Genomic DNA, 15599 nt, shown 5'->3' on the forward strand with positions numbered 1-15599 from the left:
CCAATTAACTCACTTTCACTTAACAAGTCACAAAAAAAAAAAAATTCTTGTTGCACTTTAATCTGTATTGAATACTATTCTGATGCTAGTGAAACTTTGTAAAATGGCACTTAACGTCTCCTTAAGATGATTCGCTTATGTTTTCCTCATGTAAATGTAAATCCACAAAGCCTCCGTCTTCAGACACCTTCTTTAAAAGCAAACATTGACACGCAAAATTTGCCTCTCGTAAGAATGAGTTTTGATGCGCTCCACTCCCAACCACTGAAATAGCATTGTTATAGCGCCACTCAGCGGTTTAGAGCAGCAAGTGCAGTACTGCACAACCACAGTGGTAAAAAGGCCATCCTGGACTGGTAACATCTATATGTGCCTCATGTTGTGGGGTATTCAGAAAATAAATAAAATATAGTAAAAACGTTTATAACAAGAATATTACTTTATTTATAGAATGTTATCATTATATTATTTGTGACTTGTTATTTGGCTCTGTCCAAAACCTAAGGCAGCTTCCTTGCTACCCCGTCAGTCAATAACTAAACAGGCAGCATTTTTGTATGAAGATATCTTTTAAGGAAACATCAGACTGGCTCCTAAGGCAAAAGCAACTGGTTATATAACCTATAAACTTGAGTTTAAACACAGCTGCTTCTAAATTACAGATTAAACGATCTCCTGTAACTCCTCGCAAACCAAAGAGTTTCCCAAACACACACACACACACAACCTACACATTGTTACACTCTCATATACAGCATATATAAACAAAGACACTTCATATATACACACACACCACAGCTCAACAGGAGTTAACTGTACAGTGTTACCGCACACGTCAGATTGCGTCTCACCTCGTAAGAGCTGCTTGATGTCTTTGCTGGCGTGGCATGCGGTAAACTGGTTGACAATGTCCAGGGCTGTTTGATTGTAAGTGTTACGGATATTCACATCAATCCCAGCCTGCCAGCCCAAAAAACACGCATAAGAACACTTAAATACATCTATTTCTTTATAGATGACCCTTATTTGTTTCTCTAGACTAAAATGAGAGATGCAGAATATTATATTAGATTGTTCTATCACTGTAACTTTAGTCAAAGCAAAAAGACAACACAACTAAGTTAAGTTGAGTCAACACAAACTTTTACCTATTCTTTATCTATACAATTTTTCAGTTAAATGAACTTGTCAGGGCTAACAGTGTGTGGTTAAATATTTTTGTTTAATGAATACTAAACTGTATAAGTGACCATTGTCCCAGGCAAATGGTTTCCTACATAGTTGTCTCTTTCTTCTTACATAAATTCATTTCTAAATTTTTATCATTTAAATTTTTATTGTACATCTATATTTCTCATCCATGTGAAATTCATGCTTATTGCACTTCACGTCAAAGCATAAAATAACTTACGTCCAGGAGCAGCCGCACTACCTCTGTCTTCCCATAGAGGGCGGCCTCATGCAGAGCTGTGCCAGATTTAGTGCTTCTGTTGATGTCAATACCTGCTTTCAGAAGAAGACTGAGAGACAGTCAGAGATAGAAAGAGAGATGGAAACAGAATTAATGGATTGGCAATTGTTTGTTGTAGCCGATATATATAACAAGAGGAGATGACATCCTCTTTAGCATACTGTATCATATTTTCACAATGGAGGGCCTGCAATACACACATACATGTGGAATTCACACTCTCTCTCTCTCTCTCTCTCTCTCTCACACACACACACACACACACACACACACCCTCATCTATGGGAATGTCAGTGCTGCAGTGGGAATGTCAGGCATGAGGAGGAGATCTGCTCGTGCTATGACAGCCGTAGAAAGCGCGTGCGCACACACACACACACACACACACACACACACAGTCGTGTCCTGACCATCCAATTAGAAAAGAACCACAGTTTTTTCATTTGAATACTCCCTTTTTAGTATCCTAATGTCATTGTTTTCCTAGGTTTGTGGTACTGGAGAGCATTCTAGTGTGGATGAGAGGCAAAAACATAGCGAAATATAGATGTGACTTTAATCACAAATCAGACATAAACATGTCTTGTGAACAGGTTTCTACTCTAAACAAGTAATCCTTAATTGATTAAATAATTTAGATCAGAGTATAAATAAAAAAATTAACTCTAGAACTATAGGGTTTCCATTTACATTTTTTATGTGAATTTTGGGGTATATAAAAAAATGCTGGATGCAAATAAAATCAGATGCGCATAAAAAAGTCATGTGACTTTGCCTTGACAAGCCATGTAAATACATAATTCACTCAGAGAACATAATATCACATAGCATCACAAATGTTGCTCTGGTTATTCTGAAATGGCAAAGCCTATCATCAAATTAATTGGCTGCTTTTATTAGGGATGTGCACGAGTAATTAACTAATCTAGTATTCATACTGGACCACTAAAAACACTACTCGAATATCACAAATCGATGTTTCTTTGTGCATTTTCCTGCGCTGTGGAAAAGTGTCGTCAATGTGTTGGGTGAGAGAAGAAGAAATCATGGTGTCTTTGCTTTTGAAAGCAAAGCCCAGTGTAGCACTAGTAATATTTCGATTCTTATTGAATGCTACTTCATTGATATTTGGTTTTTGTTGGAATCATGCTAACCAATGGACAAAGATCTGATTTTATAGTGAAAAGATACTCCGAAGCAGTACGAGAAATGATTAGGAGCTTATAAGACTTTTATTAGCATTAAATCTCTGAACACAGGCAGAACACATTTGATAAAAAGCCAACTTTCACCACTTGTTTTTCTGAACAATAACATGTGAAATTATTGAAAATGTGATTACCTTTATGTAGACATGACACAAGTAACAACAATTGTTTACAGACAGATTGTTTCAATTTTAATTGACTATATCACAATTCCAGTGGGTCTCCTAGAGATGAATGTAGTTTGGGGCAAAAAGTGCAAATCAATCCCAGAGCAACAGCAAAGGACCTTGTGAAGATGCTGGAGGAAACAGGTAGACAAGTATCTATATCCACAGGAAAGCGAGTCTTATATCAACATAACCTGAAAGGAAGCCACTGCTCTAAAACCACCATAAAAAAAAAGCCAGTGTACATGGGGACAAAGATCTTACTTTTGGAGAAATGTCCTCTGGTCTGATGAAACAAAAACACACATTGCAGATGAACGGAAATGCTGCTTTATTATATCGTAATTCGATATTTAAATTTTGCACATAAACTTGGATGGAAACATGAATTATGAATGTTATTACTTATGACTAGAGCTATCAAGTTAAACGTATTACGCATGTGATTAATAATGTTTCTTAATAGTAATTAACACTATTACCGTTAATAAAGCATAAACCCACATAAAAACTGATCAGAGTAGAAAGTAACCTTTCCAATGAGTCATTACACTGAAGCACACACCACAAAACTCATCATTGTAAAACGATCCCCGTACACACGGATCCACGAAAATGACTAAAAACGCTGTATTATGCATGCCAGGACAATATTTGCCGATGTCACTTTGTAAAGGAACCCTACACGCCTGCGCACATACGCATTTGTCCACAGAGCGTTGAATACAAACAATGAAGATGGCAAAAGCATTGAGCAATTTTGTCTGGACGGACGATGAGGTTGCTTTATTACTACAAGTGACCTTGGACTATAAAGCACACCACCTTTTTAAGGACCCCAACTGGTGAACTCATGTTGGTCTGTTCACCCTGGAGGTAAGGACTAAGTTCATGCCTATAGACTGAACACGTAATACACGTTTTTGTATGCTTACAAGGAGACGATAACGGCATCGTTTCATAAACGTGGACTTTGAAACCCGTTTTCCCAAAACGCCGTTTTCGTGTAAACGAACATCCAAAACGTGGATGACATTTGATGAGCTAACCGTTCTGTCAGTACATTTAGATGGACACCAAAAAGCAGGTTATTGCAAGAATGTGGCTTACTGTGAGAAAGCTGTGAGAAAGAGATACAATATAAACATATCTATTGTATGCGAGTGTTTAATAGTCTTCCTGCATGTGAAATGTGCCAGTCTACTTTATTAGCGGTTTATTTTTCTTCACTTTGCATGAGCTTAAATGCTTTCATTCTGTACTTTTTGCTTTCACGCATTGCTTGTTTAAATGTTTTCAACAAAAAAAACACAGGATGTAATATAAGCTTGTTTTGGATGTAATTAGAAGCTTGCTTTTGACTAAAAAAATATTTTACAATGTCTCTTTCTCATTAATTACCTTCAATTAAATAATAGAATATTCGAGAATAAAAAATTTTATGAGCTTAAATATTCGAATACCAAATTATTGATGAATGCCCATCCCTAGCTAGTTCCCTTACGCGAATCATGCACGCATATATATCATATTGCAGTAGCAAAGCGGATAGCCACAGTCTGTGGATGATGAGAGTTTAAAAGATTTAATGGCCATTGCAATGAATATTCAACCTGTGGTCGCTAAGTACTTTCAATTAGTAAAACTCCCACTTAGACTTTGGGAAACGTTTAATGTTACTTGAATTTAGTGCATTTCTATCTTCATACTGTAGAAAGCTTTGTTTGGAAAAAGTTAATAAATAATTATTAACTATTAATAGCTATAAATATTGTTACATAATGTTTAGTATTCTTTCCTAAGAAGGAATTAAATGCATTTTGACAGGAAAATAAATATATATATATAGAGTCAAATTTCAGCACTTTTAAAATCTGACATTTAATCTCGATTAATTACAAAAACGTATGCAATTAATTGCTATTACAAATTTGTATTAACTGACAGCATTACTTATGACACAATTTTAAAATTCCACAAAATTGCCATTCCATGACAATTAAGCAAATTTTCCCCTAATTTCTCATAAATGTTTACTAATGTGTTTAATTGTAATTTCCATTATTCTCAATGGTGATTCTTATTACAATCTCATTACTGTTTTACTGTATTATTTTACTGTAATATAATGATTTTTGTTTTTTACATTAGCATACAAAACAGGCAAAATACTACCATGATATAAGAAAACATCACAATTGAAAAGAAGAAATTTAGATTTTCTTTCCCACTATGGTAATGAGGACTTAATAGAGGGATGTCCTATTTTTATGCTCTTAAAAAAAGGCTTCCTTTTCTTTTTTTTAATTTTCCTCCCTTTTTCTCCGTAATTTGGAATGCCCAATTCCCAATTCTCTCTAAGTCCTCCCTTTGGTGTAGTGAATCGCCTCAATTCGGGTGGCGGAGGACGAATCTCAGTTGCCTCCGCGTCTAAGACCGTCAATCCGCACATCTTATCACGTGACTTGTTGAGCTTGTTACCGTGGAGACTAAGCATGTGCGGAGGCTTCACGCTATTCTCCGCAGCATCCATGCACAACTCACCACAAGCCCTACCGTGAGCGAGAACCACACATTATAGCGACCACGAGGAGGTTACCCCATGTGACTCTACCCTACCTAGCAATTTGGTTGCTTGGGAGACCCGGCTGGAGTCACTCAGCACACTCTGGATTCAAACTCGCGACTCCAAGTGTGGTAGTCAGCGTTAATACTCACTGAGCTACCCAGGCCCCTAAGGCCTCATTTTCTTAATGCAAAACATCATTTGTCTTTTTTCATTTAGATTTTAGGATGAAACATGACCTGGGCATGTGCTTGACAAGGCTGGTAAGATTCACCGCACTATATCTCTGATAAAAGCACAATGATTATCAGGGATCGGGGTGATAAAGGAAGAGCTGTCTGTCATAGAGGAAGTGAGTAACAGCAGTGTTTAATAAATCCACAGACAAACACAATCAACAATTTGAGGTGATCAGACATGTGTAGAGAATGAACCACTCCTCTCCCTCAGGACCTTGAGTCACAGAGACAGACAGGGCACTGACTGTCTGTTGGCACCAAGATCAGTCTGTCATGATGGTACACTGGGTATCTACACAAATATCTACTCAACTACAGTCGGATACCATATTTAAAGGGATATACACCCAGAAATACAAATTGTTATCATATACTCACCCTCAGGCTGTTCCAAACCGGTATGACATTTTTTTATTACTGTGGAAAACAAAAATGACTTAAGAGTTGTAGACTCTAGTTTTATATGTTTTACATAATTATTTAATTTTTTTTAAAGATTACTGATATCACATTTAAATTTCAATCTGTTCCTCATACAAAGCTATTTATGACTTCAGCAGACCTTAAATATAGCACACAGGTTGTATATATGTATAGACTACATTTATGGTGTTTTTTGTCTTATATAGTGCTCAATAGCGTCAGTCTCTATTCACTTTTGTTGTATAGTGTATGGTAAGAGCAGCTCAAACATTCTCCAAAACACCACATTTTGTGTTTCACGGAAGAAAGAAAATAATATACGGTCAGAACCATTTTCCTTGTGAATAAATAATGACAAATTTTCATTTTTGGGTGTGAAGAATGTGAATCGCCAAAAACAAAAGAAGAAGAAAGTGAAAGTTGAGATTTATAGTAAAAAAATGACATAAATATTGATCTGTATCTCACACACAGCTATCATATCGCTTCTGAAGACATGGATTAAACCACTGGAGTCTTATGAATTACTTCTATGCTGCCTTTATGTGCTTTCTGGAACTTCAAAGTTCTGGTCACCATTCACTTGCATTGTATGGACCTACAGAGCAGGGATATTCTTCTAAAAATCCTCATTTGTGTTCAGCAGAAGAAAGTCATGCACATCTGGAATGGTATGAATAAAACTCCTTTAACACTTCAGCTGGAGAAATTCAGCTGTGACACATTAAACACACAGCAGAGAGCTGCCCTTAGTCCCCATGAGAAGCGCTCAGACACACATTCGGATCTCCAGAGACACAGTAAAGTCTGACACAGCTGAGACTGATGATACAGATGTGTTACACATACATAAACTCGCACTCCAGGACTTTAAGGGCACTTTAACACTAAAGCTTTTAGTGCAGACCCGAGTCTGTTTAACATCAGAGTTTGTTGCATTTGGTTGTTGTGAAAGTGGTTTTCTGAACTCGGGTGTGCACAGTGCGGTTCATAGTCAGTATGAAAGCAATCCGTCCAAAATTGTGGAGGTGAACTACTATTGATGAACTGCTATTGATACATTAGTCACACTTATTACAGAGTAACCCATTTCTCATTGCCAATTCTCTTCAAATAAACTGACATCATAAAGCAGTTTGCAGTCTTCACATCTCTTGCAACGCATTCATGTTAGACATATGTAAATGTGGGTCTGTGCATGGTTTAGTAGTAAGTCTAAAGGGACTATTTCTTCATTGATTGAAATGACACAGATGTACAGCAGTTCGGACCAAAAAGAACAATTAGACAATAGATCTGCAGGTGCAGGGGAGGAAGGTGGAATCAAACCAAGTATAAAACAGCCAATAAGAGCTTACCTGATGACATCCTTGTGTCCGTTGCGTGCGGCGAGGTGTAGAGGAGTGTTACAGTTCAAGTCAGACCCATCTTTCCTATCGCCCTCTAACAGAGACGCAACCATATTACTGTTCAACAACAACTGAGCCACCTACACAAGATAAAGACAGAGAGAGTGCTATTATTAGCATATTAAAACTTATTTTTCTTAAATGTGAAATTATAATCTTTTTCCCCATTTCAAAGTTCTACACCAATAGAAATAAAGTTATCAAATTTCAATTATGCACACCCTCATGAGATAAAGACTCCAGTGATATCAGTAGCATTATACAAGGAGCAGGTTGTCCATCATGGGGGTTGCCATTTTAGGATCACATGACCAGCTGAATACTATTTGCTTAAAGGAATATTCCAGGTTTAATACAAGTTAAGCTCAATCGACAGCATTTGTGGAATAATATCGATTACAACAAAAAAATATTTCAACTCGTCCCACATTATCTTTTAAAAAGTTAAAGTGGAGGTTACAGTGAGGCACTTACAATGGACGTGAATGGGGCCAATTTTTTAGGGCTTAAAAGGACAGAAAAGTGAAGCTTATAATTTTTATAAAAGCACTTGCGTTAATTCTGTTAAAACTTGTGTATTATTTGAGCTGTAAAGCTCAAGGTTTGTTGATATTACATTGTACAACGAAGTTGTAAAATTGGCTATAACTTTACACAGAAAAGTTAGTAAGGGATTTTTTTCACACTAAAATCATGTTATCACATAAATTGTTTATGCTTTGTGGCTATACGTTTGATACAGTGAGTATTTGAATGTTTAATGGATTGTTCCCAAATAATCCTCACTGGAACTTTTTTTTTTTTTTTTAAGTCATTATGAATTTTTGTGGTAATCAACGTTATGTCTCAAATGCTGCCGCACAAAATCTTCATTTATATTGAACCCAGAATATTCCTTTAATGTCAGTAATTCCACTATTGTTGGACACTTTTGATTGCAGAATAAATTAATCTAGCAAATTTTTACTTTGATAATATTACAGCAGATTATTCTGAACAGTTGTTTTAGTCCATTTCATTTATTTATTTATTTATTTTCTATTTTCACTATTTACTCATATTTTTTCTCTACTCTCTTTGAGCTGCATTCATGAAACACGAGCAGAACGATTTTCTTTTAAATCCTTCGTAAAACCATTTTAATGTAAATTGTCACATTCAGTTCAATGCAATAGTTTTACGAACGTTTTACACAGAAATGTGTTCTGCTCATGTTTCGTGAATGAGGCACAGTGTACACAGCTTTACTGAAAACACTTTTGATATCACAAAGCTGAATTGAACTGAACTGAGAGAAAGAGCATGTGACATAAGTGTGTAGATGGAAATGAAAAAAGCACACACACACACGTGCACACACACACACATGTGCACACACATGTGCACACACACACACACACGCGTGCACACACATGCATACAAACACACACACGCATACACACACACACGTGCACACACACGCGCACACACACACATACAACCACAAAAACACACAAACACGCGCGCATACACACACATACCCACAAACACACACACAAACACACACGCACACACATGCATACACACACACACTCGCACACACACGCATACACGCACATGCATACACGCATACACGCACACGCATACACGCACGCACGCTCACACGCACACACCAGTTTCTGGGAAGTTGAATATTGGCTCTCAGGAGTCTGACAGGTGAGGAAGAGGTCATACTAAAGTGTACCATTGACCATTAACACCCAAAAACATCTGCACCACAAACTCAATTAGATAGTAGGGAAAACGACAGGACGAACAGTGTGAGAATAAGACAGAAAGACATGATGTAGTGAACTGAGTAAATTTACCAGAAATAAATGTTTTTACTGCCCATAAAGCTGTATTTTGCATTATTTCTGTAATTACAAATACAAGGGTTTTGTCTTTCATGTTTGTCAACATACATTTCTTTAGTAGGCAGCTTGATTTGAGTCACTCATGTCCCTTATATCAGCAAGACACATTATTCTTATAACACAATTTAACTCAAGCATTATGATGCAGTTCTTTATCAAGTTACCACCCATCTGGTGAGTTGTAGTACATCAATTTTAACTTGAGTTTGGTGCTTAGCGAGTGTTAATTTTGGACCCCGACCACACATACAAACATAAACACACAGTCAGAGGCACTAAAAATACACAGCTAAACTGAAATCACATACCACAGTGTGTATGTGTGTGTGTGTGTGTGTGTGTGTGTGTGTGTGTGTGTGTGTGTGTGTGTGAAAATACACTCAAAAAATACAACTATTGAAATCTGAGCTTTCAGTCACTCTCAGAGTTAAATGAATAACACAAAGACAGACAGAAGAAAAAAATTAGACAGAAGAGTCTATTAACCCTGTAGAATTAACACAATGTGCTTATACTAATAACACACAAACAATTATAATCTTTCATGTCTTTACTGAACACATACCATAATAAATTAACTGCTTCAGTTCTTTGGGGGGTAAGTAGCCTTGACATGTTTTCATTAGATTCACCCATACATCTTTATTAACAAATTAGATGGTAACCATGGTGACAGTGATGTAATAAATGAATGAGTTAAAAATGAATGAGTGTAATCATTCATGATCAGTCCCTACAGATACAAGAACACTGACCTTCACCCGGCCAAACTCACAGGCCAGATCCAGAGGAGTCTTCTTAGCCTTATTCAGCATGCACGGGTTCGACTGGTGCTGTAACAACATCTCAGACTAACAAACAGAGACAGACAGAGGGAGAGAATTACATTTTGGATGTACTGGCTTGTTTTTTTGTATGTGGTATGTGATGTGCACAAAACATCATAAAAGACACAAAAAAATTATAAAACATGCTGATTTTCCCTGATCCCTCACTGATACACACAATTTAAGACTAATAAAAATTTGATGAGTTGAAATAACAAGGCGATGTGAAACAGGAGATGTTCAACAGGTGAGCCAATCATGTCATGGTATATAAGGAGCCTCCAAAAACAGCCAAGTCCTTAAAGAGCAAAGATCATTCGAGATTTGTCAATTTGCCAACAGATGCTTCAGCAAATAATCCAGCACTCTGAGAACAATGTTCCCCAAAGACAAATTGGAAGGATTTGGGGCATTTCACCCGCTACAGTGCACATTACAGTTAAAAGAGTCAAGGAATCTGGTCAAATCTCTGTGCGTAAAGGGCAAGATGAAAACCACTTCAGAATCTGCGTGATCTCTGACCCCTCAGACGTCACTGACTTATAAATCATCATTCATCTGTAATGGATATCATGAACATGTGCTTGGGACAACTTAAGTAAATCTTTGTTTAGTCAATGCCACTTGCTGCTGCATTCACAGATGCAAGTTAAGACTTTACTATGCAAAGCAGAAGCCATACATCATCACTGTCCAGAAGCGCTGCCGACTTCTCTTGGCTCGGTCTCATCTTAGAAGTAGATCAGTGGAACTGTGTTTTTTAGTCTGAAGAGTCCACATTTCAAAAAGCTTTTGAAAAACAAAGCTGTTGTGCTATCCGGGCCAAAGAGGACAAGGGCCATCCAAGCTGTTATCAGCATCAGGTCAAAAAGCCAGTGTTTGTATGGGTCAGGGGCGTACTTCAAACCAAATACTGCCCGGATCACAAGTGCATGGTTGTGTGAGCAGAGTGGGGGTGCTATATTGGCCTGCCTGCAGTCCTGACCATCTCCAATTGAGAATGTGTGGCACACCATACGGCAACGAAGACCCCATACAATTAAGCAGCTAAATTCTTACATAATGGATGAATGGGGGAAAATTCCACTTTCTAAACTTAAACTTGTGTCTTCAGTGCACAAATGCTTATTAAGTGTTATTAGAAGAAATGGTGATGTTACACAGTGGAAAACACTCAACTGACCCAACGTTTTTGTAGCGAGTTGCAATCCTCTGATTTGAAATGACTGTACATTTTCAAAAAACATTGAAATTCACAAGGAAAAACATCATATAATGTGTAGTTGTAGTGCTGTCAATATAGCAAAGGGTGAATATCATTTACAAATCATCCCTTTTGGTTTTTATTAGCATTTTTCATACTGTCCCAAATTTATCGGATTTGGGGTTGTATTTAGAAATGCCCAAAAATATTTGGAAATATGATGAAAACTCAGCTAGTGTTAATCGTCATACCGCTCAGCCCTGATTTACACACATATACTGTACACAGAAACAACATGTCTGGTTAATGTCATAAGGCTGATATCATATTTCTTGGCATTTCAGCCACATGATGTTATATGTTTCCAGGTGCTGATCCAACAATACTGTCCCTCTAATATTTACCCAACCATTCATGCTATTTTATCTGTAGTCTTTTCATTTTAATCACAGCCCCAAGAGTGAATCAGACCACAAAACCTCAATGGACCTCAATGAAAACTCTGTTCAAAGAAGAATGATATCATCTCAACTGCAATCCCTAAACACAATAGATTTTTTACATTTCATTAAAATCATGTGAGTGCTTACCCGTGTATTCTGTTGCAGTGTTGCTATGGTGTTTAAGTCAAACCGTTAGAAAAGGTAACAGCACACTTCACCTGTAAAGGCTGCATGATTGGAGTTATAATTCATGTCTGTAGTGCAAATGAAGCAGGTCGAAGTTTAATATTGAATGGTTTGTTTAAATCCCTAAACCTAAGTATAGGCAATAGTACAGTGATGCCCTCCATTCTACTAAAACATCCTCTACACACAAAGCCCTGAATCTCTGCTAATAGAGCAGACTGCGTTTGGTAGTCTGTATAATCCTTTGTGAAAATTAAAGACAAACACATTGGCAAAAATAACCCAACATGCACTCTAATCCACACAACACATGCCATCCTGTTCCAATACAGCCTTCATCTCTTTATATGTGCGTGTGTGTGGTTTGAACATGGGTCATTCCTGTTATGCAAAATGTTTTGAACTTAAAAAAAGAAAGAGAAAAAAAAGAATATGCTTGTGTTGTATTTGAAGTATTTCTATAAAAGGGTATACCAGACTTTCATAAATATGCAATGCTGTAAATATCCTAAGTTAATCACCAATGAAATTTCACATCATTGATCCCTTAATGGTGAAACTGTCAGAATGACCCACATATACTATATAAAGTATGTTATGTATTTTAGAAAGGAAACATATGTGGCTCTAATTCCATAAAACCTTATCTTCTTACATTTACATTACTGATCCTCAAATCCCTGTGTCCTCAACACCTCACTCAATCCCCATCACAACTCTAAACCGCTCTGATCTTTGTAAGCATGTTTGTGATCTATTTGTTTACTGCAATCTGTTCTGAAGCATCAGAGTTTGGTGGATAATCATTTTGTGTAATGTATACTCACCACGTCATAGTGTCCATACTGAGCAGCCAAGTGCAGTGGAATCTGCCCATCGTGAGACGTGCCGTTAACAGCAGCACCTGTTCGCAGCAGCATGAGTACTGAGTCGGCTTTACCCTGCCATGCTGCGTAATGCAGCGGCCGCATGCCTGCAGAGCAAAAAAGACCAAAATCTTCAAAACTGTTGGTCAAGATTATGTTTCAATAACATGTTTTAAAAAATCAGCAATTAAATCTAACAATTCCAGTATAATAAATTGTGCTTCTTTAGCTCAAATCATGCAAAAACTATTTTTTCAGGCTGGGTCAGCTAATGCACTTGTATGTTCTGAAGGTGATTAGCTCTTTTAACTTTAAAGGAACATTCCGGGTTCAATAAAAGTTAAGTTCAATCGACAGCATTTGTGGCATTATGTTGATAAGCACAAAAATTTGTTTCGACTCATCCGTCCTTTTCTTTAAAGGACGGATGAGTCGAAAAGTCCTTTTCTTTTATCCGTCCTAGGTTTTAAACACCTAAATGTAAAGCTTATATTTTTATAAAAGCACTTGCATTAATTCTTCTAATAAAACTTGTGTATTATTTGAGATTTAATGTTGTTATATTGTCATTATTACAGTCATCTTAGGGTTTGTTGACATAACATCGTCATGGTAACGAAGTTGTAAAATTAGCTTTAAATTTACACAGAAAAGGATAGTAAGTGACTATCACACTAAAATCATTTTTACAATTATGGTAATTTTTATTTTTTATTTTTTGTGGTAATCAACATTATGCCACAAATATTGTAGTCTGAGCTTAACTTGTATTGAACCCGGAATATTCCTTTAAGACGTGCCTGTCATTCCTACAGCTGCATTAGGGAGTAACAAGTGGTCAGTCCCTCGCATTTTCTGTCTTCAAATAATTTTAGGTGAATTTTAGAGTAATTGTGCAAAATAAATGTATTTAGCAATTTTACAGTAGTTAGCATTTAGTCAGCAATTTTGTTTACATTTCAAAATATGAATTTTTTTATTTAAACTTGGAAATTCAGATTTAGGATTTCTTTATTTAAGATAATCAGCTAAAACACCAATCGGTCAACCTTTAGAAGATAATTTAACTTCAAATTCACAAACATTTAGAGTTTTACAAAAGGCAGATGAGTAAATGAGATGGCTATTTTCTAACCGTTACTGTCCTTGATGTCAACGATGGCCTGAGCCTCCAACAGGAGAGAGAGCAACTCTGTAGTGCCTGTGAGAGCAGCATGATGTAGCGCTGAAAACCTGAGGGGGGAAAACAGACTTTGGCTTTTAGTTCAAGTTAATTCCTGGGGCCATTTATATGGTCATGTACTTCTAAAAGTTGACAAACTTTTAACAGACTTATGCATTTACAATTTACAGTTTGTCTTTTTTTTAAAAGGACCAAAAATATTGATGACTCGTGTCGCACAACAAAGATTTTTGTCCAATCAAATACCAACCAGCAAGTAGAAAATCATGGTTCATTTCTGTGATATCCCTAAAACTGATTGGCTATTAAAAAAGGGGGATGGGGGTCTGGGTAGCTCATTGGGTAAAGACGATGACTACAAACCCTGGAGTCATGTGTTCGAATCCAAGGGGTGCTGAGTGACTCCAGCCAGGTCTTCTAAGCAACTAATTTGGCCGAGTGCAGAGGTAAATGTGATACAATTTAAGAAATTCTAAACAGTGTTTCTGGGAATAATGCAGGCAAAGCCAAATAATAAAGAAGCCACTTTAATCAATTTCCATCAGTTTATTGTGATACCAGAGCACATAATTACACTTTAATCAGTCCCTACTTAAGGCCGTGTGTGGTCGTAAAGAGAATGGAAAAATAAAAAACTCCAATACATGTGAGGTTGCCAAAAAACCAATGCCTTGTAAATCTGCCCCATATTGTGGCACAATAAAAGACTGAAGTTTACAATTTTAAAGGTTTCATTATGCAAAACTAAATCAGAGTGCTGAAAGGGGAGATATTTTCAATCCAGAACAAGCTCAGGCAAAAAAAAAAAAGTGCCCTGGGCAAAGATGCCCTCATATGTTCAGAAGTTTACAGAAGTATGACAAATTAAAATGCTTCTTGTCTGGGGAGGATGTCTTTTGTTAGGACATGCCAAAATTAAAGCAAGACCTCTCAAAGATGAGTAACAGGCCTTCAACTACCCCTCCCCTCAAGTGTTTCAGACATCCCAGGCATAAATCTTCATACATATCCTACTCTTTGTGAAGTCATCACAGACAGAGTGGCCCACAGCAATTACTGCAAACACATCACTTTAGTAGGGGGAAGATGTCACTTGAAACACAAGTGGTCCCATAAAGGAGGAGCCAAAACAGACAGGGCATGTAAAACAATACTGTGGTGCTTTTGGAATAAGCCGTGTACCAGAGGCTGAATTACTTGATATTCCCCCCAATATCTTGTCCCTTGAAAAACACTGTGGTATCGCTGGTATTATGAAGCTTGAGTCTGGAGTACTGTGGCACAAGTGCAACACCAAGTTATTGACGCTTAATGTCACAGATTAGAGTTCATTTCTAAAGCTTTGAGGGTTTTTCAGACTGCATTAAAGCAGTGAGATGAAATTGAGAAAACTGAGTTTCTACTCTTTAATACTTAAGAGGTAGGCTCTGTTCCAAAACCTAGTGAGCTGACTTGCTGTTTACTACCGACATCGCCAGTAGAGGTAGATTGGATTTTGCCAATTCTAAGGTG

The 15599-nt window shown here is 37.0% G+C and overlaps 1 protein-coding gene across 4 annotated transcripts in view; it reads right to left on the bottom strand.

Annotated features, from left to right (window-relative positions):
• LOC127652542 (caskin-2-like) overlaps positions 1-15599 on the bottom strand; it is an 88204-nt gene that overhangs the window by 17272 nt on the left and 55333 nt on the right. For all 4 annotated transcript variants that reach the window (XM_052138721.1, XM_052138720.1, XM_052138719.1 and 1 more), the window contains exons 4-9: positions 14040-14137; positions 12866-13011; positions 10134-10229; positions 7433-7563; positions 1412-1520; positions 852-960 (exon numbers count right to left, since the gene is read on the bottom strand). In XM_052138721.1, the coding sequence (XP_051994681.1) occupies positions 852-960; positions 1412-1520; positions 7433-7563; positions 10134-10229; positions 12866-13011; positions 14040-14137 (689 nt within the window). The remainder of the gene's footprint in view (positions 1-851; positions 961-1411; positions 1521-7432; positions 7564-10133; positions 10230-12865; positions 13012-14039; positions 14138-15599) is intronic.

Source organism: Xyrauchen texanus, chromosome 12, assembly GCF_025860055.1.
Source record: "Xyrauchen texanus isolate HMW12.3.18 chromosome 12, RBS_HiC_50CHRs, whole genome shotgun sequence".
Taxonomy (NCBI): domain Eukaryota; kingdom Metazoa; phylum Chordata; class Actinopteri; order Cypriniformes; family Catostomidae; genus Xyrauchen; species Xyrauchen texanus.